This window comes from Sus scrofa, chromosome 9, assembly GCF_000003025.6.
Source record: "Sus scrofa isolate TJ Tabasco breed Duroc chromosome 9, Sscrofa11.1, whole genome shotgun sequence".
Lineage (NCBI taxonomy): Eukaryota > Metazoa > Chordata > Mammalia > Artiodactyla > Suidae > Sus > Sus scrofa.
In genome coordinates, this window is record NC_010451.4 from 81,905,590 (window position 1) to 81,927,860 (window position 22,271).

A 22,271-nucleotide genomic window follows, 5' to 3' on the forward strand; every position below is an offset into this window, starting at 1 on the left:
AGTGAAATTATTATTCTACTAATTAAAATAAATTATTAAAAGAGTAATATATACGAGTTCCCATTGTGGCTCAGTGGTAACAAATCCAATTAATATCTATGCAGATGCGGGGGTTCAATCCCTGGCCTCGTTCAGTGGGTTAAGGATTTGGTGTTGCCATGAGCTGTGGTGTGGGTCACAGATGTGGCTCAGATCTGGCTGTGGTGTGGGCTAGCAAATGCAGCTCCAGTTTGACCCCTAGCCTTGGAAACTCCATGTTCCATGCATATAGCCCTAAAGCGACCAAAAAAAAAAAAAAAAAAAGGTAATATATCAGAGGGTTTCTTTAAAATTTTTGTTTTCTCTTAATTGATTGTATCTCTCAAGATTTTCACTGACAGTCCCATTTCATAATAATGGATATGACAGTTCTTTAAATTTGGGTCTCAATGAAAGGTTACAAATCTTGTTTTTAATTTTCATTTATTAATGCAATTATAGTTACATGTTAGCTGAAGTACTCATAATAGTATGCCAGTTTCTACTCAAATGAACAGCTTAAAAATAACAACTGAAGTTCATCTTAAGTATCTTATTTCTTTTAGCTTAACAACAATATGGAAGTGTGAGTGTTTATTCTTCCCTGACAGTTTTATACATTATGATAAAGAATTTTCTTTTTGAAAAATAATGAGTAGCAATCATCTTAATTAATTGCAATGTGGCTTTTACAAAGAGCTTGAGGCCTAATTAGTCAAAATTTCACATATGTATTTTCAGCATGAGAATTCTATCAGAAGTTACAAACTGCCTATCCATCTTGGTTTCAACCATGCTTGTCAGTTTAGTTTTCCCTGAGGGATGGGGAACATAACAACTCTCTTTCTAGCAAGTTATCTCACTCGGTTATTTAGTGCTTAGTAATACAGATTGGCAGAGCCTGTAATCAGCCTGCCTGCATGGGTTAGTAAAGAATTTTTGTGTTTTAGTGGAAACTCAGTATGTACTTGCTTGGAAGATTACCATGGGGTTCAAAACAATTAAAAATAGGAATTTTCTTTTAGCTGATTTAATGGTGATTGGAAGGTTAGATCATCTAAGCAGAGCTGACTGGTAGTGCTCTGTCTGGGATATTTGTTCTCTCATTTCAGGAGAAAAACACACTGGTGTATTTTTTGGCAGCCTCCTCCTTTTAAATTCAAATCTAAGACTGGAAGCTTTTTAGGACATATTATGCCTCAGGACTTTATCATTACCTGTGAACTGCCTTCTGTCTGCTCGAACCCATTGCCCTTCTTGATTCAACCATATGGCTCTAGAAGAATCCCACTCTTGCTCTGCAGAGCAAGGCACACAGCCATATGCCAACTCTCAAAATGAGCAATACGTTTTTTTTTTTTTTTTGTCCTGGTAAGGTCAGTTTCCATTTCCTACAACTGTTTCTTCTTTTATGGGAAAAAATAAAACTAAAATATTTTTCAAAATGTTTGTCTGTCACTCATGACAGACCTGATGCCTTTTCTCTGTGAAGATGCCCACATTTTTTGCCAAGTTCTGCTGCTGCCTTATGTTTGTTTGTATGTTTGTTTTTTCCCTTGGGTTGAACCATTCTATTCTTCTGTGCAGGCCACTGTGTAGGAAATGAAATGGCCGGTCTCTACCACCTCTCTGATGCTTTATTTATTTCACTGTAATGCTGCAGGCAGGATATGCTGATGGCATTACATTGAAGATGGCTTGATTCTTTGATAGGAAGAGCTGGGTTTCAGTTCAACTGCAAAGAAGGAACTGACTGTATCACATGAAAGGATTTGAAAAAAAAATCCTGCTTATTTCTAGAGTCCTCAGAAATTGCAAATCATCAGTGAAAATGCATTAGCATAGAATTTTCACTGATGCATTCTATGTGATGTTGGCAACAAAGAGTGGGAGTAGGGGGTTGAGGTGTCCTGCATCTGCTATCTCCTTAAACTAATAGAGGAGGCACCATCTAGAAATGAATGACAGGTCCTGGTGGCTAAAACATAACTTGGAGTCAGGGAAGAGAAACCCTGAGAATTTCCTTTGATTCATAGTCAGAACCCTCAACCAAGAGAGAAGCATCTCAGCTCAGGCAGCACGGAACCAAAGTGTAAAGGAATACAGATGAAGATCCCTAGATCCTAGAATGAGAGTCTCAGTTGGACTATAGGAGTTCCCGTTGTGGCTCAATGGTTAACGAATCTGACTAGGAACCATGAGGCTGTGCGTTCAATCCCTGGCCTTGCTCTGTGAGTTAAGGATCCGGCATTGCCATGAGCTGTGGTGTAGGTCACAGGCGTGGCTCAGATCTGGCGTTGCTCTGGCTCTGGCCTAAGCTGGCAGCCACAGCTTCGATTAGACCCCTAGCCTGGGAACCTCCATACTCTGCGGGTGCGGCCCTAGAAAAAGACAAAAAAAAAAAAAAAAAAGAAAAAAAAGAATAAACTGGACCATAACAGTATTTTTTGACCACATTAGCAAGGATTACCACAATTCCTCAGTGAGCGAGGGTTAAGTTTGATGTCAAAATGTACGCTCTGTATGTTTGATCTATTTCTCGTTCTGTCTGGCTATCGAGGGAATTGGGAAATAATGAGGGATTCTTCCTACTATAATGTTGTATCCAGTAAGTCTTAAAATACTTTTTTTCAAGTTCATAGTGTCTCAAAGACTTTCCAGGTGTTGTCCATATAAGACATATAGCTGGGTGGACTCTACTTAAGACAAAATTATGGTGCCAAGAAGGAGCATATCCAGGAAAATATTTTCCTTTACAAAGACTTTTTCTCAGGCTCTGCTACATATTGCCTTATGATTATTTGTCAATAGAAGGGGGAAAAGGTATTAGTTTTGAAATACCTGTAAGTACTGTCCATTTTAATTGCTAGAATTTTACAAGTTCAGTGTGTGTATGAGAAACAAAAGGTTTTCTGCCCAACCTAATGCTACTCACAACAATTTAAATCTCATGTAGATTAAGTAACCAAATCTTTAAATGCAACTCATCCCTTGCTAGCACAATGGGAATTGTTAACTGCCATCAGCCAAGTGGCAGTTGATTTTTCACCAGGTATAATGAAGACTTCTAGGCTCACAAGAGAGAGTGGTGGTGTGTTAGTGAAGAATTTTATTTTTAGGAGATGTCATTTATTTTTAAGAATTTTATTTTAAATATTTAATATGATCTCTTACCAAACAGTCTTTTTGCATTGCTTGTGAGTTACCTGGGAACTGAGAAGCTAGCACCATCTTCAGGCAAAACTCTGCTAATTTCATCTGGAAGTAGAAATGATTTTACAAAAACTTTATAGCTGAGGTTAAAATTGTTTTCACAGTGATGTACAAAACTGTTCTTGTGATAAAAAAATATAAATTGAAATTCCATATAGTTTGTCTTCCTTTTTTCTTTTATTCTCTCAGAACATCCATAGTGGCTATTTTAGGAGTAAATAATCATGAGGTATACCCATGCAAACCACTTAGAACCAAACTTGGCACACATGCAGCTGCCAAATTTTCATCATTCTATGCCTGCCTCTTTTAGCCTTTTTAGGCTGGTTCTTAATAACAGCATGACAGAGTTGATTTAAAATTTATGTTCACTTATGTTATCTTGTTTTTAATTCACATATTGTTTAATCAGTGTTTTTTAAAGCAAATTCTTTAGTCAGGGAACAAGAAACACCGATATACAGTAATCGTCAGAAAACTAAAATCCAAATAGGGAGTCTACCTGTCATCTCTTTCTCCACAGGTTCTAGTGATTCATTTTTAGCAACAAAAAATATATGATAAAACCCATGTTTTGGGCATTTATTAGACGACGGTCATTGTGAAAAATTATAATTATCTCAGTTTAAATTTAAAATTACCTAGTAATCCTATGGAATAAGTATTATTTATCTCTTCAAATGAAGGAATTAAATCTAGAGGGAGGTGAAGCACTCTGTGTAAATCCACATAATTGGCACGAGGTGGACTGAGGATTGGGGGTTGAATTAAAACACAGGTTTCCCCCAACTCTAAAGTCTCAGCCCAATGTGTTATGCTGTTCCCCTGCCTTCAGTACTATTTCTGCATGGTGCTCTTCCTTGGCAGACACTTCTCTGGAAACAGATTTGTATTCCACAGCTAAAACTAAAACAGGCTACTAATTCAGAAAGTTTTCTCAAAATGTGTTCCTTTCAAAATATTTTTGTCAACTAGTTAATAAATTAAAATTTATTATCTCAACATGCAGAGTTTTCTTCTGTTAATGTGCAGACTAATGTGGACTGAAATGGTCAGGGCAAAGAGATATTCAAGTAGGATGCCTTGTTGAAATTATCAAGTGGTCTTGGGCCATTAAGAGCTATTGAAATCCTTGGCTCATTTAAAAAATATGTGATACTGTGCAGTTGAAATAAATAATAGGTCTTGGTGTCAGATAGATGCGAATTCATACAAAACTACTGAAATATGTAATTAGCAGGATATTAAATGCACTTTTCTGGGCTTTGGTGTCTTCATCTATAAAGTGGGGATAAAACTCATTATCTCTTAGTAGATTTTTTTTTTTTTTTTGGTCTTTCTAGGGCCGCTCCCATGGCATATAGAGGTTCCCAGGCTAGGGGTCCAATTGGAGCTGTAGCCACCAGCCTACACCAGAGCCACAGCAACGCAAGATCCGAGCCGCATCTGCAACCTACACCACAGCTCACAGCAACGCCGGATCCTTAACCCACTGAGCAAGGCCAGGGATTGAACCCACAACCTCATGGTTCCTAGTGGGATTCGTTAACCACTGAGCCACGACGGGAACTCCCTCTTAGTAGATTTTTGAGGTCTAAATAATATTTGTTAAAATCTCTAGTCCTGAGCTCAATACGTCTTAGTTTTCTTTCCTGAAATTAGTCTGATAATTAGATAACCAAATAATTGATCCATTTCTTATCAAGGAAATACTTTTGATTTTTTCAGCATGCTGCTGAATGATTTATGACAATAAAGTAGATGTTGACCAGAGATAGCATCACACCTAGCACTATCTTTTGATAGATATATTTGTTCACACAAGTTTTAGTTTACCTGCCTTAAATAAACAAAATGAAAATAAAACAAAACGAGACAAAAAAACTGAAATAAAAAAAACCTTCCTTGACAACCATGGTCTGTCTACAGTTACCATAATTTTTCAAAAATAGGGAACTGTTCTGACCTAATTATTTACTTCAGTTCATTCCAGCATCACAAAATTCAGGCTCCAGAAACGATGGCACACTGGGAACTTCCTGTGTTCAGACCTGTTACATGCCCAAATCAGAATTTGAACTTCCCTATAGTCTGATACAGACAGCTCCACCCTCCATATGACTGCTGGTCCTGATTGTGGCTGACTGCAGATGGAGGGACACTGGATTAAGCTTACCCAGTCCACTGACTGGGCATTATTATCCTCTGAAACTTTTCTCACTCAAGACTTTTGAACTAAACAACATGATTTCTAGCCAATGGGTGTCAGCTATAGCAGCTAAAAGATTATCCTGTGGATCTGGTGGTCACATTGGATCCTGAGGAAGATCAATAATGGGCAGCAATGGGCAGAAAGAACCAGAAATTTGCAGAGAACAAATAATCTATGCAGCTGCAGAAAGTAAAAGGTGTAGGTCTCCTTTCTTGATGGCTTCCCGAATCCCATTAAGCCCAGCTTCACATCTGGCCCTTGAGTTTTGTGAGATTTTTTTCTTTTTCTTTTTCTTTTTTTTCTTTTTGCTTTTTAGGGCCTCACTCGCAGCATATGGAGGTTCCCAGGCTAGGGGTTGAATCAGAGCTGCAGCCGCCGGCCTACACCATGGCCATAGCAAGGCCAGATCTGAGCTGTGTCTGCGACCTACACTACAGGTCAGGGCAATGCTGGATCCTTGGACCACTGAGCAAGGCCAGGGATCGAACCCACGTCCTCATGGATACTAGTCAGGTTCGTTTCTGCTGAGCCACGATGGGAACTCCAACATTTTTCTATCCTTTTAATAAACCACCATTCTCAATGAGTTGAATCAAACTTGAATCTGAACTTGATGGCTTCCATCTGAGAGAAAGGAGGCATCTTTTACCAACTGAGACTTAGGATAGAAAATGAAGGAAACTGAGAGCAGCACCAGGGGTATTTAGCATTCCAACATACTTGTCCACAGTGAACTCCAGATCACTTCAGGCCATTGTGAATGTGATGACTGGGGGATGGAAAGGGTCAAGGATCCTGTGATTGTTTTCATCATCAAGAAAATGTTATATGAGGAGGTCCTCATGAGGCAAAGAGAAAACTGGTGGGAAAAAGCTGACAAAAGCTAATCAACAGGTTCATTTTTGCAGCCTATTTTCAGGGGTTAAGGGTTGAGTTCTATGACAAATAGATGGCATCTAGGAATAAGCTTTATGTTTCTTAATCAACATTAAATATTAATGATTTCAGCACAACTCTGTTTTACTGCTATTTACAAATACACCATTTCTTACATATCCTCAGCTGGGAAAATGTGTTTGACTTATACAAGGCAGACTTTTTTAAAGCAAGAATTGAATTAATAATTCTCAGTATCATTTGCAAACAGTGACTAAGAAAATGTCAGCTGCAGGGCTATCAAATGCCTATTATAGAAGACCTAACTAGTATATTCCATTAGATCACCTTCTTTGCTTTGTATTGACAAATGACTCTTTCTCTTAGGGAAAAAAAAAAAAGGTAGACTCTTATAACTCTGGGAGTTCCCTTGTGGTGTAGCAGGTTAAATATCCAACGTTGTCACTGCTGTGGTCCAAGTTTCTGGCATGGCTCTGAACCATGCAGGTTTGATCTCTGGCCTGGGAACTTGCACATGCTGCAGGTGTGGCCAAACAAATCTTGTAACTCTGCCTCTTATTTATGTCCTATTTATAGTTGAAGATATGCAATGCAGTGTTTATCCTTTTAGATTTTCTGTCTATACTGTGTTTTCCTCCGACCCCCTGATTTAATATATCCTTCAATATTTAGACCACTTCATCCATTTTAGAACTGGCATACATATTGTAAAGAATAAATCATTAAATGATAAAAAGGGAAGAAAATATTACATTAATTTGATTAGTATATATATACATGGTTTAAATTCTGGCAATAAATACTTTAAAACAAATTACATAACTATAATGGTGTTTATAAAATGAATATAATATGTATATATTTTCATTATGGGCTCCAAATACTCCAAATAGTTTTAACCTGAAATTTAAAATATTATTATTTTTGTTGCAGTTCAGAGGAGTATTATAATTTGTGAATATAAAAAATAAGAAACATTTATAATTCTATCAAAAACATTATTATATTAATATTTTAGAATAAAGGCTACTAGACATATTTTAAAGTTTAGATAGAGGATCAAAGAAAGGATAAAAAATTTGATAATTCAAATATTTCATTTAAATGCTAACATGAATAAACACAAAATAGCCAAAAGTATGGTCTACCATCGGATTAATTTTGGAAAATGATTTATAATGTAAACATTGAAAATTATGTACTTTTGCTTAAATTACCAAACTTTCATTTTCTTGAAAATATTTTCCAGATAGATTATGGGTAAAAAATTTTGAAATTAATAGGTTGAAAAATATCACCAAGAAATTAAAAACATTAAATTTATTCTCCATAAATTTATCAAATTACTTGCTTTTCAAAATACATTGTATTTCTAAAACATTACTTCCATTTGCACGAGTCATTAGCTTTCATAAGGAGTGCTTTTGTGTATGATTTGTAAACCATGAACCATACCATTTCTGCATTATTAGCATATACAGGTCCATTAAATCTATTTTAAATGGATAGTTTACCAATTAATATTGTAATTGTATTTTGGGATTCTTGGTATGGATCTAGGAAATATTTCTGTAGATTTAAAGTATTGGTTTATACATTTTGGAATAAATCCTTGAATTATTATAACTTTTTAACCATAAAATGTATACATTGAAAGTCAACTTAGTAAGGCTGCTGCTAAAGTTGCAATGTTGTATACTGAGCAAAGGAGGCAGAAATGGATATACAAATTATATCTATTTCATTATAACTATTTTTGTAGGGGTTTGAATTCTAATTAATAATTTTAAAAGTATTCACTTTTATCTAGAGAATTTTTTTCTTTGTAGTACTCATACTTTCACAAGAGCTTAAAAATTTAACAACGTTGTAAATCATTATACTTCAATTAAGTATAATGTATAAGTATAATTTTAAAAAGCCTATCTTAGAGACAACTTTGAAAAATATAAATTCCAGAGAAGACGTTGTAGGGTTACTAAATTTATTAAAACAATGTGTACAGTAAAAAAAAAAAAAAATCAGAGTTCCCATTGTGGTTCAGTGGGTTAAGGGCATGAAGTAATGTCCCTGAGGATGCAGGTTTGACCCCTGGCCTGGTTCAGTGGGTTAAGTATCTGGTGTTACCGTAAGCTTCGGTGTAGGTCACAGAGGCAGCTTAGGCTCAGTCTTGTCCTGGCTGTGGTGTAGGCTGGCAGCTGCAGCTCCAACCTGACCCCTAGACCAGGAACTTCCATATGCTGCAGGTGAAGCTTTAAAAAGGAAAAAAAAAAAAATGTATATATACACTAATTGTCAAGTTTATTTTTGCGGTTATATTTCTGTATTTTTTTGGTAACAAAATAAAATATAATGAGAATGTTATATACTCTTAAATGATTGCTTAAAACTACCTTTTGGCAAATATGAAATGATAAAATCTCTTATGTCTGACATTGAATACCATTATTTAATATAGTCTTTTTTTTTGCTTTTTAGTGCTGCACCCACTAAGGAGGTGGCATAAGGAGGTTCCCAGGCTAGGGGACAATTGGAGCTACAGCTACCAGCCTACACCACAGCCATAGCAACACAGGATTCTTAACCCACTGAGTGAGGCCAGGAATCGAACCCACATCATCATGGATACTAGTCAGATTCATTTCCGCTGCACCACAATGGGAACTCCCAAAAATATTTTTATAAAAAGTAGCAATAATCTTATTCTAAAAATGTCTTTTATCTTGTAGTTTAGACATGGCTTAGGCAGGCTTAGTTTTTCACTTAAAAGAACAAAACAAGTTTTGTAAACTCATGATTTAAAATGTGTGTATATCAAATTAATTTCTTTCTTTTTTTTTTTTTTTTTTTTTTCTTCTTTTTAGGGCCGAACCCACAGCATGTGAAGGTTCCCAGTGGTTGAATCAGAGCTACAGCTGCTGGCCTATGCCATAGCCACAGCAATGCAGGATCCAAGCCATGTCTGCAACCTACACCACAGCTCACAGCAGATCCTTAATCCACTGAGTGAAGCCAGGGATAGAACCTGCAACCTCATGGTTACTAGTCAGATTCATTTCTGCTGTGCCACAATGGGAACTCCTAAAATAATTTCTTTTTGAAAAAGACAATGAAAAATTTGAGGTCAAGTATAAGATACTAGAGAAACGGAAGTTTTATAACTAGTTGACTAATTATTTGCTCTCTGAGACAAATTTTTTGATTATATATTCTCTATTGACATTCTCACTTCCTCAGCAATTCATGTCCTGTAATTTTTATTTTATAAGCATACCCTTCCCTTTTGATATTTGTAGAAGGATTTGATTTTGTGATAGTTATCATGGTCTGTGCATGCAGGTAGGAAGAATTTCTGGATTCATAGCAAGGTGAAGAGAAAGAAGAGTTTACTGAGGTAAGAGACACTGCTAGCACAGTGGGACAACTTCCTGATAATCAGGGAGAGCCAATGAGGAGCACGTGGTCATGTCTGCTTTTATAACCTAGGGAGAAGTGAGAGGTGTTGTCATACACCTGACCTGCTGGTTGGTTGGGGAAAGAGGCACATTATGACACACTTGCTGGTTGGTTGGGGGTATCTAAGGCCCCTATAGGGGTGAGGTGAGGAGTGGGCCACATACCTTTCCCAGTAGAGGGCAGGAAGGAGTAGGCCAGGTTGCTCAAGGTTGCAGAGGGGGCATTACAATGAGCCAGATGGGGCAATGATAAGGGTCTGGTAATTCTTGTCTTGGCCAGAGGCTTTGAGTTCTATCGCCTTGAAGGGGACTTGAAGTCCCACAATAGTTTCTCTATTGCTTCTACACCAAAATAGTTCATGGTACTGAAAGAATGGATAGATAAAACAGACATTTTCACTTTCTTTTTACACATAAATGCAGTGACCAAATAAATGTCACTATTTCTTCCTCCTTGTCCAAAAATGGTAGACAGAGCAGCAGAAAGACTAGAGGGGGGAAAAGAGACAGACAAAACTAGATGTGGTGTTTTTATCACAGAAGTAATGGCTTTATCTTTGAAATACAGTCCAAAGCAATAAAATACACAAATTTTAGCAAGTTTTGTGTTAGCTCAATTTTTTTTCCCCTTGCCACCACAGTCACTGTCTTCTAAGGCTGGGAGCAACATTTTCCAAATAACCCTTCTCTGTGTGGTTCTGGGTTGCACTTTACCAAGGAGAAGCTTTCCAGAGTGTTAGAAGATGGAAATGAATAGGAAGCCATTACTTTTTTGAGATATGTTTGCGGCTAGATACTCACTTAGATGAAAGATTCAGAGTGGCTTTCCAGCAATTTTTTTTTCCTTTCCTTCCTTCTTGCTTTCTTTCCTTTCTTCCTTCCTTGCCTGCCTGCCTCCCTGCTTGCTTGCTTTCTCTCTGTTTTCTTTTCTTTCTTTCTCTCTCTTTCTTTCTTTCCTTCCTTCCTTCTCTCTTTCTTTCTCTCTTTCTCTTTCTTTCTTTCTTTCTTTCTCTTTCTCTTTCTTTCTCTCTCTCTTTCTTTCTCTCTCTTTCTTTCTCTCTCTCTTTCTTTCTCTCTCTCTTTCTTTCTCTTTCTCTCTTTCCTTCCTTCTCTTACTTTCTCTCTTTCTTTCTCTCTTTCTTTCTTTCTCTCTTTCTTTCTCTCTTTTTCTTTCTTTCTTTCTTTCTTTCTTTCTTTCTTTCTTTCTTTCTTTCTTTCTTTCTTTCTTTCTTTCTTTCTTTCTTTCTTTCTCTCTTTCTTTCTCTCTCTCTTTCTTTCTTTCTTCCCACCTTGCCTGAGATAGTTGCTGGTAATTTCTGGGGAGTCACAAGTATTGCAGCAGCTTCAGGGAAATGTAAAAGGGCATGCTTGGTGCTTCAGGCTGACACTTTCGCTCTCAACTTTTCTGACCTTCAGCAGCTGCTTTGCTGCCCTCTATCTTAGGGTCCCCAGTTCCCTCTCCCAGCTCTTCTAAGAGTACTGAACGTACCTAATTCTGCATTAACTCTTTATATCTAGATATATCAAGTGGCTTCTGTTATGCTGACTGATCCCTAGTGATAAATACATTGTCACAGCAAGGACTAGGACAATAGTTTATTAAATATTGTCAATGTCAGGAATATCAGAAACATCACTTCAGTATGTAAGTATCAAATCACATTTCAAAATAAAATTCCAATTTCAAGCAAAGAGCTTTTCTCTAGCAACAACTAAAATCATTTTATATTTTATTAGTTTCTTCGGTCTTAAAAATGATTTCAAAAATGATGTCCAAATAAACTTCAAGTAGTTATCTTCAACTTCTTCTGAATAAAAATTTTCATTCTAGGGTATATGCTTGTCATTAATATACCTGATATTACTCAATGGCGTTTTATCTGTAGTAGGAAGAGGGAAATCAAGTGTCAAAGAACATTAGGAAACCATTTAATTCCAAATCATTATTTGTTACCTTATTCCCCCTGATGTGATACATAAAGCTCTTTTGGTTCTATGTTTGCCACCAGAGACTAAATACTGCTTTCGAAAAAACTGATATCTAATCAAGGTCATACTTAAATGTCAAAACAGTTGTGACAATGTAGCTTGGATACATCATAACTCTGTCTTGGCAAAGGAATTACATTCAAGAAACATCCAAATAAAAATTTTTACATCCATCTGAAAAAGACTTTTCATGTTCAGAATGCATTTCAACATTTCTCTCAAGTCTCCTTACCCAGACTTTTTCCCCCCACCTCTCTATATTCCTCTATTCAATGTAACCATCAGTAACAAACTTACTTAGTGTTTTCTCATACCAGACACTGTTCCAGGTACTTCACATATATTAACATTTTTAATCCTTATAACAACCCCATGATCAGATGTTATTATTAGCTCCATGTTAGAGAAAAAAAAATGAGCCTCAGATCGGGTTCAATACTGTGCCCAAGGTCACAGAACAAACAAATGGCAGGGATATGGTAAGGGCATTTAGCTAGGCAGCAAGTTATGAAGCCTCCCAAAGCTGACCTGCCATCTTTAGCAACTCCTTTCCTACTTTCTCTTTCTCTGTTTCTTTTGTTTCTAGCCAACAATTCTCATGGAATTTCATTAAATTCTAGAAATCCATAAAAACCTGGAAAAGCAGGTTACAGTAAAGCAGGACATGTGGGTCCTTTAGCTAGTCTTTCTGTTTTGTTTTTTCCTTTCCTTCCATGACATTCTGTTCTTTCTTTCCTTAATATGATTCCAGATGCAGTCTAAGAAGCAACATTAGTGGGCATGAGGATGATCTGCTGTTAATCATATGAGGAAAGATTCAGAAGTAAAGAAATATGTAAAAATACAATATAGAGGATAACCTAATTTAGCTTGTTAAAACAGAGTCGAAAGCTTTTGCAGTTTTAGAGTTTTTGGTGCCATAAAATCTCAAATAAAATAAGATGAAGTATATTTAGTTTGCCTTCAACTCAGGAAACACACTCTTTTATATTTTTCTCAATAATAGCTGATCAAATAGTTTTCAATAACTTTTATTTTCTAGTTTTTAAGTCATAGTACTATTATGATCTTGGTTTTTTTTTGAAAAAAGATACCATATCCTTCCAGGAAGAACACCAATGCTAGGATAAAAACACATAATATACCCATTTGCCTCTAAGCCAGACTGACTTAGTATCTTGCTCCAGGAAGAAAATTCCTTATCATTTTCCAAATTATAATACTCCAAAATACTCTGATATTCATGACCCTTGGGTTTTTTTTAAGTGTTAAATAGCAAATTATTGCTTTTTAAATTAAAATCTAATACAGATTAACTTCAAGCAATTTTTGGAGTTCTGCTACAATTTGTGTGTGTACGTGTGTGTGTGAGAAAGAGAGAGAGAGAGAGAGAGATTGTTAGAACAACCTTGGTATGTGAAAAAAATATCTTGGATGTTGATATTTAGAAATTTAAGAGTAGGAGTTCCTGTTGTGACTGAGTGGGTTAAGAACCTGATACAATGTCCATGAAGATGCACTATGTAGGTTTGATCCCTGGCCTTGCTCAGTGGGTTAAGGATTCAGCATTGCTTCAAGCTGCGGTATAGGTCACAGATATAGCTCTTATTCAGCATTGCTGTGGCTGCAGCTCTCATTTGACGCCCTAGCCTGGGAACTTTCATATGCTGCAGGCATGGCCATAAAAATAAAAGAAATTTAAGATTGGATACCAAAATAATCGTTTCATTTTATAAGTAAAGGTAGAATCACAGAACTTTTTTTTTTTTTTTTTGTCTTTTTGCCTTTTCTAGGGCCACTCCTGCAGCATATGGAGGTTCCCAGGCTAGGGGTCCAATCAGAGCTGTAGCGGCTGGCCTACACCAGGGCCACAGCAACGCTGGATCCGAGCCACGTCTGCAACCTACACCACAGCTCACGGCAACACCGGATACTTAACCCACTGAGCAAGGCCAGGGATCGAACCAGCAACCTCATGATTCCTAGTCGGAGTCATTAAGCACTGCACCACCACAGGAACTCTAGGATCACAGAACTTTTAAGATAGATGTTTTTATAGCACCGGCCTTGCAAGTAGTGAGGGGCAATTTCAGAAACTCTTAAGAAAGTTTTTATTCTTCCTTCGCTTTCTTGATTTCTGAAATACAAATAAATTCTAATTCTAATGATGGGAAGAGTTTTTTATTTTTTTCTGAAATGGATTTTAATAAGGAGTAAATGAAGAGAAAGAACTACTATCTGGGAAATGAATGAGGATATTCAAAGCATCAGTGGCATATGACCCACTGAAAATGTTTAGAAACACCCCTCCCTCACAAATCAATGAAGTAGTGGTTCATTGATTTAAAACTAGGGAATTTTTTTGAGAGGGGTGAGGGTGGTCTTTTTATCTACTACTTGACTAAATATAAATTATTGGTGTTTTAAATCCATACTGTGAAATTTTTATTCTCTTTAAGTTCTGGTGTCATGAACTCCGGCATTACATTTGACAGTTGCATCTACACACTGAAATTCCTTAAGTGCACGTAAAAAATTTTGAAGAATAAAATAATTCTGTAATGGCACAAAATGACAAAATTTTTATTTTTAGAAGCAAATAGTAAAACCTTGTATGTTTTCTATTTTGAAAATCTAACATTATCAGATAGGTATAATTTACTAAATAGAACGTCTGAGTAGATGGCAGATATAAATATCTAATATGTATTTTGTTTAAAATGTAAAAATACCTGTATTTTCTTTTCGCATTTGACTCCAGAATATCCGGTGCGGCAAGAACACACATTGGGGAGTACACATCTGCCGCCATAAAGACACTTTTGAGTGCAAATTGCTGCAACACACACATTTAACAGTTAGCATCTTTTGACACAAATGCTTGTGACATTATATTTTGGTGGTCTAGAGCTATTCGGCAACTTGACTATAAAAGTAGTCATAAGAATCTCTGAATGGCCAACTGCACTCATATTTCTGCAACTCTCATCAAAAGACAAAACACCCCAAACTCAACACAATGGTTTCATTATTGAAGCAAATAAAAATTTCATTGGCTGCATTTTAAAGTATTTAAATATATATCTTTTTGTTTTCTTTAGAGAGTATATTCAAATCACTGACATAAGATAGCATTCATAATTTTCTTTTTAATAAAAATTCTAGGAGCGGTTTAAAAGAGACAATTACTACTGGCCATTGTGTGTAAAAACAGTTTTTTATACTGTCAATGGAAGTTTACTGTGCAACAACTCTATTGGAAGCTTCCTAAAGATTTTCACACAGTCTCTACTAGAAATTTCTTCTTTTAAAATTACATTTTTAAGTAATATTGAGAAAAAATAGGCATATATAAATTATATTCAATATAGTTATTTTTCATGGGAGAGGGATCTGTTTCAATAGCTCATCTTGAAAGCTTGTGTAATTCAAGAATAATATTCCCTTTGATATAAATACAACATTGGAAGATATGTTTGTATCAGGGCTACTGAGTATGGTTGAGCAGGTTGTGTAATGCACAATGTTCCACAGAAAAGGAAGTCCTGTTCACATCGTAGACGTCACAGGTTTGAATATTTACTACTACAGTTTTCCAGAAGATGGCTGTAACACATCTTGAACAAATAAAGTCATCAATATTTGGATAGTTTACGGACAGATGGAAGTGAAGCATTTTGAGGAAGAGGACTTTGAAAAATCCCATAAAGTTGCAGAAACAGGGTGCACGTAGTTAAGCTGTGCTCAGAGTACCTCAATCATTGGAGCATATTTCCATGTTAATGTACTTTTTAGCACATTTAGTGGTCCACACGGACCTCTCTCCAGAATGATTAGCCCAAATTGAGGTCGATAGTTCTTTTTTCTAATATTTTATCACATCTACAGTACAGTGAGAATTACTGTTTTTTTGAGCACATCTTTCTTCTTTATCATAAACTTTTAAAACTGAAGTATAATTCATTTACAATGTTGTGTTAATTTCATGTGTACAGTAAAATGATTCGGTTATTCACACACACTCACACACATATGATTTTCATACCCTGAGATCCCATCTATGTAAAAACTTATGACTAAAACTGAATGGAAGTATAGTAAAATGCTAAAATCATAAGAGAAGCTAGTTTTGGGTGTTGGAATTTGGAGTGATTAATTTTTTAAACTTTTTCATATATTCTGTGATTTCCTGATAGATATATACCTACCTTATAATATGACAAAATATGTAATACAATTTCCCTTGGATGAAGGTAGTCAAAAGATACAAACTTCTAGTTATGAGTTAAATAAGTACTAAGGATGTAATATAAACAAAATAAATATTAGCACTGCCATACATTATACATGGAAGTTTTCATTTAAGAGAGTAAACCGTAACAGTTCTTATACAAGGAAAATTTTTTTTCAATTTATTTAATTTTGTATCTGTATGAGATGATGTATATTCACCAAGCTTATTGTGGAAATCATTTCATGATCTATGTAAGTCAAATCGTTACGCTGTCCACCTTATACTATGCTTAATGTTAATTATATTGCAGTAAAAGTGGAAGGAAAAGAAAGATTTTTTTAAATGGAAAAAAAAAACAACTTTCTTCAGCCTACCTAAGAAAACTTAAATTATGGAAACCGATTGACCATTATTTGGAGCTATGTCACATAAAATATTAATATAATATACCACACTTTGTTTAAATGGGTATAAAAATGGATAAGATATACTTATATTTTTAAAACTTTTTTTAATGAATCAGCATGCTTAAGTTTATTTTCTCTTATCGATTTCTCCTAAAGCTATCCTTTATAATAGATTCAAGTTTAGAAGAGGGAATAGAAAACAAAATCTGTAGGCTTACGGATTTGACACCGTGCTCCTTCCCAGGTGACAGGACAATGGCAAATGCCAGGTGCAATACACTCACCACCATTTTTACATTTCTGAAAGCAGACAGCTAAAAATAGAAATATAAACAGGTTAAAAAATAAAAATTTACTACTCCTATCATAATCCATAAAAGTTTTCATTAAAGAAAAAAGAGAAACAGTTAAAAATCAATGATTTTAGGGATGTTTCCCCTTAACATTTTATCGAGGATATGTTTCAGTGTCACTACTTATTAGAAAATGTGATTTTAAAGACTGTATAATGTTCCATTAATTGAATGTACTGTGATTTAATTTTCCCCCAATTATTGGACATTTATGTTGCCTCTCATTTTACACTTTGACCAGTACATTATAATATCTGCTAATTTTAAAATAGCAATTTATAAAAAGGGAAAAAAATGAAACATTTGAATGAGGAGAGCTGTCATCATCTCAAAATCTAGCAAAACTTTCAAGCAGTGGAATCCCATCTCAGGAGATTCTGAATAGGTTTGAAATGGGGCAAAGAAATCATTAATTTTTAAAAAACCAACCCCTCACTCCTACTTAAGACTGAGAGACAAGGATTTAAAGACTTGTCATTTATCCTGGCAATTATAGTGGACAGACTGGAAAATACAGTGTATCCTCTCTCTGTTAACCTGAAAGAATGAGTTCAGAGGACTGGGCATTTTATTCCTTCTACTTCAGAAAGGTATCTTCTAAGTTAGGAACAAATAAGAAAAAATAAAAACAAACAAGGAAAATGCGTTTTGTCTTAAAATTCTGTTTTATGTTTCCTGTAGGGTTTAGCATTTTAAGAGCATTTCTCTTACGTGTGTTGCATTGATTCCCTATCCAACCAGAAGGACAGGAGCAAAGGTTTGGTCCCACACATTTTCCTCCATTCATGCACATGGGGTCACAGATACCTTTGTGTAAAGGGATGAAATGTCAGTACTTAAATGTCAATACTTTTACTCTTTAGTATGTTTGCTTTACCAATAGTTGGCAAATATGTTTAGTGGTATCTTACTTTTTTGGCATCTCCTACCAGTGTATCCTTTGGGACAGGTGCACACATTATTTCTTATGCAGTGACCACCATTCTTACAAGGAGGGTGACAGACAGCTAAAAGAATACATGGAAGTAATCTGTGAATATCACATATTATTATATATTACATTTTGCATCATGAGTGTATTATCTATAAGGACATAGGCAGAGATATATGCTATTAAAAGATCACAAATGCAAGTCATTAAAACCAGCCTTTCTAAATCTTAAAATACATTGCTGATACCTGTAAGTTACTAGTGGGTTAGCACAATTTGAAATGCCTTGGTGAAGTGTGTATAACCAATAGAGCTTTTGGTATTATACTGCAATATTATGAACCTTATCTTATGTTTTACCATACTTTGAAGCAGAGTGAAATGGCCTAGGCAAAACCCAGAAAATAAGTGAACATTGATCTCAAAATAAGAATATTTGTTCTGGTGGAAATTAGATAAAATCACTAATCTATCACATGTTTAGACAATACTTTTTTTTTCCTGCTTTTTAGGGCTGCACCCGAGGCATATGCAGGTTCCCAGGCTAGGGGTCAAATCAGAGCTACAACTGCTGGCCTACACCACAGCCACAGCAACATAGGATCCGAGTAGTGTCTGCAGCCTACACCACAGCTCACGGCAATGCCAGGTCCTTAACCTAGACAATACTTTTAAGATAACTTTTGGATACCTATTGAGGTCACAAAGGCAGAGCTTTATATGTGACTTATTCCTGTAAATGCCTGACAAGAAATCATTTCCTTTTTTCTTTTTTTTTTTTTTTCTTTTTTCTTTTTTGCTTTTTAGGGCAGCACCTGTGGCATATAGAATTTCTCAGGCTAGGAGTTGAATTGGAGCTACAGCTGCCAGCCTTCTACACTGCCACAGCAACATGGAATCCAAGCTCCATCTGTGACCTACACCACAGCTCACAGAAAAACTGGATCCTTAACCCACTGAGTGACGCCAGAAATCCTGTATCCTTATGGGTACTAGTCAGGTTAGTAACCTGCTGAGCCACAACAGGAAGCCCCCCCCCCAAAAAAAAATCTTTTTAACAACAAATCCTTGGCTTTTTTAGGAATATTTATTGGATAATCTTGAATACACTGTAATAGTATCTTCTATGAATATGATTCTGTTCCATGGAGTTCAGAAGTTAATCTTTATCATCTGTTATGAGAGGATTTTTAATGCTTCATGTTTTTTCCTGATATAATAATTAAATGCACTTGTTTAAAAAATAATGATACATAGGCAAACCTGCCTAGAAATTTTAAAATTTAATTTTCCTTAAGGGATAAATAAGTGAATTTTAGTTTGTGTTTTAAAAGTGAATGTCAGATGAACTGATTTTGGTAATAACGGCCTTTGTAGGCAGATTTCCCATTTGGATTAGTTCCATTTTTAATAAGCTGCTTTTTAAATTTCTAAGCACTGTAAGAAAAATTCAACTGATTTCAAATAGATTTGTAAGTGAAAATAATGTAGCACTTTATGTATAAAAACAGTATAACTGAATGGTTTTAGCAAATGGATAATTTCACTATTTTATTTATTTATTAACTTTTATTGAAGTATAGTTGATTTACAAGGTTGTGATAATTTCTGCTGTACAACAAAGTGACCCAATCATACACATATCCATTCTCTTTCAGATTATTTTCCCACATAGATTATCGCAGAATATTGGGCAGAGTCCTCTGTGCTATATAGCATGTCCCCATTGGCCAATCATTCCATAGACCTCAGTGTGCATATGCCAATATGAAAGCCCCAGTCCATCCCTCCCACACACCCCCACCTGTCCCCTTTGGTAACCACAAGTTTTTCAAAGTCTGTGAGTCTATTTCTGTTCTGCAAATAAGTTCATTTTTATCCTTTTTTAGATTTCACATATAAGTGATAGTATATGATGTTTGTCTTTCACTGTCTGACTAACTTCACTTAGTGTAATAGTTTCTAGGTACATCCATGTTGCTGCAAATGGCATTATTTCATTCATGTTTGAATAGTATTCCTTTGAATATATGTACCACATTTTCTTAATCCATTCATGTGTTGATGGAAATTTTGATTGTTTCCATGGCTTGGCTATTGTGAATAGTGCTGCTATGAACATATGGGTGCATGTTTTGAATTACAGTTTTGTTTGGATATATGCTCAGGAGTGGGATTGCTGGATCATATAGTAGTTGTATATTTAGTTTTCTGAGGAACCTCCATGCTGTTGTCCATAGTGGTTGTACCAATTTACATTCCCACCAACAGTTTCTCTAAAACTTCTCTAGAGTTTATTGTTTGTAGACTTTTTGATGATGGCCATTCTGGCCTGTGTGAGGTGATGCCTCATAGCAGTTTTAATTACATTTCTCTAATAATTAGTGATGTTAATCATCCTTTCATGTGTTTTTTGGCCATCTATATGTCTTCTTTGGAGAAATGTCTATTTAGATCTTCTGCCCATTTTTTGCTTAGGTTGTTTGTCTTCTTGATACTGAACTGCAGGAGGTGATGCATATTTTGGAGATTAAACCCTTATCATTTGCTTCATTTGCAAATATTTTCTCTGATTCTATGGTTTGTCTTTTTGTTTATGGTTTCCTTTTCTGTGAAAAACCTTTTAAGTTTAATTAGGTCCCATTTGTTTATTGTTTTTATTTTCATTACTCTAAGAGGTGGATCTGAGAAGATATTGTTGCAGTTTATATCAGTGTTTCATCTGTGTTTTCTTCTAAGAGTTTTATAGTGTCTGGTCTTACATTTGGTCTTTAATCCATTTTGAGTTTAATTCTGTATATGGTATTAAGAATGTTCTAATTTTATTCTTTGATATGTAGCTGTCCAGTTTTCCCAACACCACTTATTGAAGAGATTTTCTTTTGTTAATTGTGTATTTTTGCCTCCTTTGTCATAGATTAATCAAGCACAGGTGCTTGGGTTTATTTCTGGACTTTCAAATCTGTTCTATTGGTCTGTATTACTTTTTTTGTGCCAAGTAGCATACTGTTTTGATGAATGTAGCTTTGCAGTATAGTCTGAAGTCAAGGAGCCTGATTCTTCCAGCTCCATTTTCTTTCTCAGATTCAGGATATTTTGTATTTCCATATAAATTTTTTTAAATGGGTCTATTCTGTGCAAAGTGACATTGGTAATTTGATAGGGGTTGCATTAAATCTGTAGATTGCTTGGGTAGTGTAGTACAGTCATTTTGACAATATTGATTCTTCCAATCCAAGAGAACTGTATTCTTTTCTTTTCTTTTTCTTTTCTTTTTTGTCTTTTTGCCTTTTCTAGGACCACTTCCTGCGGCATATGGAGGTCCCCAGGCTAGGGGTTGAATCGGAGCTGTAGCCACTGGCCTACGCCAGAGCCACAGCAATGCGGGATCTGAGCCGTGTCTGCAACCTACACCATAGCTCATGGCAATGCCGGATCCTTAACCCACTGAACAAGGCCAGGGATCGAACCCACAACCTCGTGGTTCCTAGTCGGATTCGTTAACCACTGCACCACGACAGGAACTCCAAGAACTATATTCTTTTCATCTGTCTGTGTCATCTTTGATTTCTTTCATTAGTGTCTTATAGTTTTCAGAGTACAGGTCTTATGTCTCTTCAGGTAGGTTTATTTCTAGGTATTCTTTTTGATGAGATGGTAAATGGGATTTTTCCCCTAATTTCTCTTTCTGATCTTTCATTGTTAGTATATAGGAATGCAGTAGATTTCTGTATATTATTTTGTATCCTGCAACTTTCCCAAATTCATTAATGAGCTCTAGCAGTTTTCTGATAGCATCTTTAGGATTTTCTATGTATAGTATCATATCATCTGCCAACAGTGATAGTTTTACTTCTTCCTTTCCAATTTGGATTACTTTTATTTGTTTTTCATCTCTGTTTGATGTACTTTTAGACTGAGATTTTTTGTTAATACTTGAGTTTACTTTCTCTGGCTTTTTTTGTTGTTGTTGTTGGCTGCATGCATGAGATGTGAAAATTCCCAGGCCAGGGATGATTGAACACGTGCTACAGTTGCAACCTGCACCACAACTGTGGTAACACTGAATTCTTAACCCACTGTGCCACATGGGAACTTCCCTCCCAGGCATTTTTTATTGGTACTTTTTACTGTGAAAAAAATGCTCTAACATTTTCTGCATGCTATTCTTTATACAATTTAAGGTTATTTCTATTTATTGGGGAAAATGTATCCTTTCTATTACAAAAAAAAACTATGAGAGGAGTTCTCACTGTAGCTTAGTGTTTTAGAACTGACTAGTATCCATTAGGATGCAGCTTTGATCCCTGGCCTCACTCAGTTGGATAAGGATTGAGCATTATTGCTGCAAGCCAAGGCATTGGTCAAAGATGCAGCTCAGATTTGGCATTGCTGTGTCTGTAGCATAGGCTGGCAGCTGCAGCTCTGATTCAATTGCTAGCCTTTCATATGCTGCAGGTGTGGCCCTAAAAAGTCATAAAAGAAGAAAAAACTATGGGAAAGACCTGTGGTTAGAAATTTAAAACTTTTTTTTTTTTTGTCTTTTTTTTGGTCTTTCTAGG

General features: G+C 35.7%; 1 protein-coding gene across 4 annotated transcripts in view; it reads right to left on the reverse strand.

Annotated features, from left to right (window-relative positions):
• Nucleotides 11,377–22,271, reverse strand: part of VWDE (von Willebrand factor D and EGF domains) — a 70,141-nt gene continuing 59,246 nt past the window's right edge. For 2 of the 4 annotated variants that reach the window (XM_013979735.2, XM_013979733.2), the window contains 5 exons: nt 17,690–17,785; nt 17,490–17,585; nt 16,644–16,739; nt 14,517–14,620; nt 11,377–11,675 (listed from right to left, as the gene is read on the reverse strand). In XM_013979735.2, the coding sequence (XP_013835189.1) occupies nt 11,661–11,675; nt 14,517–14,620; nt 16,644–16,739; nt 17,490–17,585; nt 17,690–17,785 (407 nt within the window). In that variant the 3' untranslated portion in view covers nt 11,377–11,660. The remainder of the gene's footprint in view (nt 11,676–14,516; nt 14,621–16,643; nt 16,740–17,489; nt 17,586–17,689; nt 17,786–22,271) is intronic. The other 2 variants (XM_013979734.2, XM_021102436.1) reach the window with 2 other exon arrangements.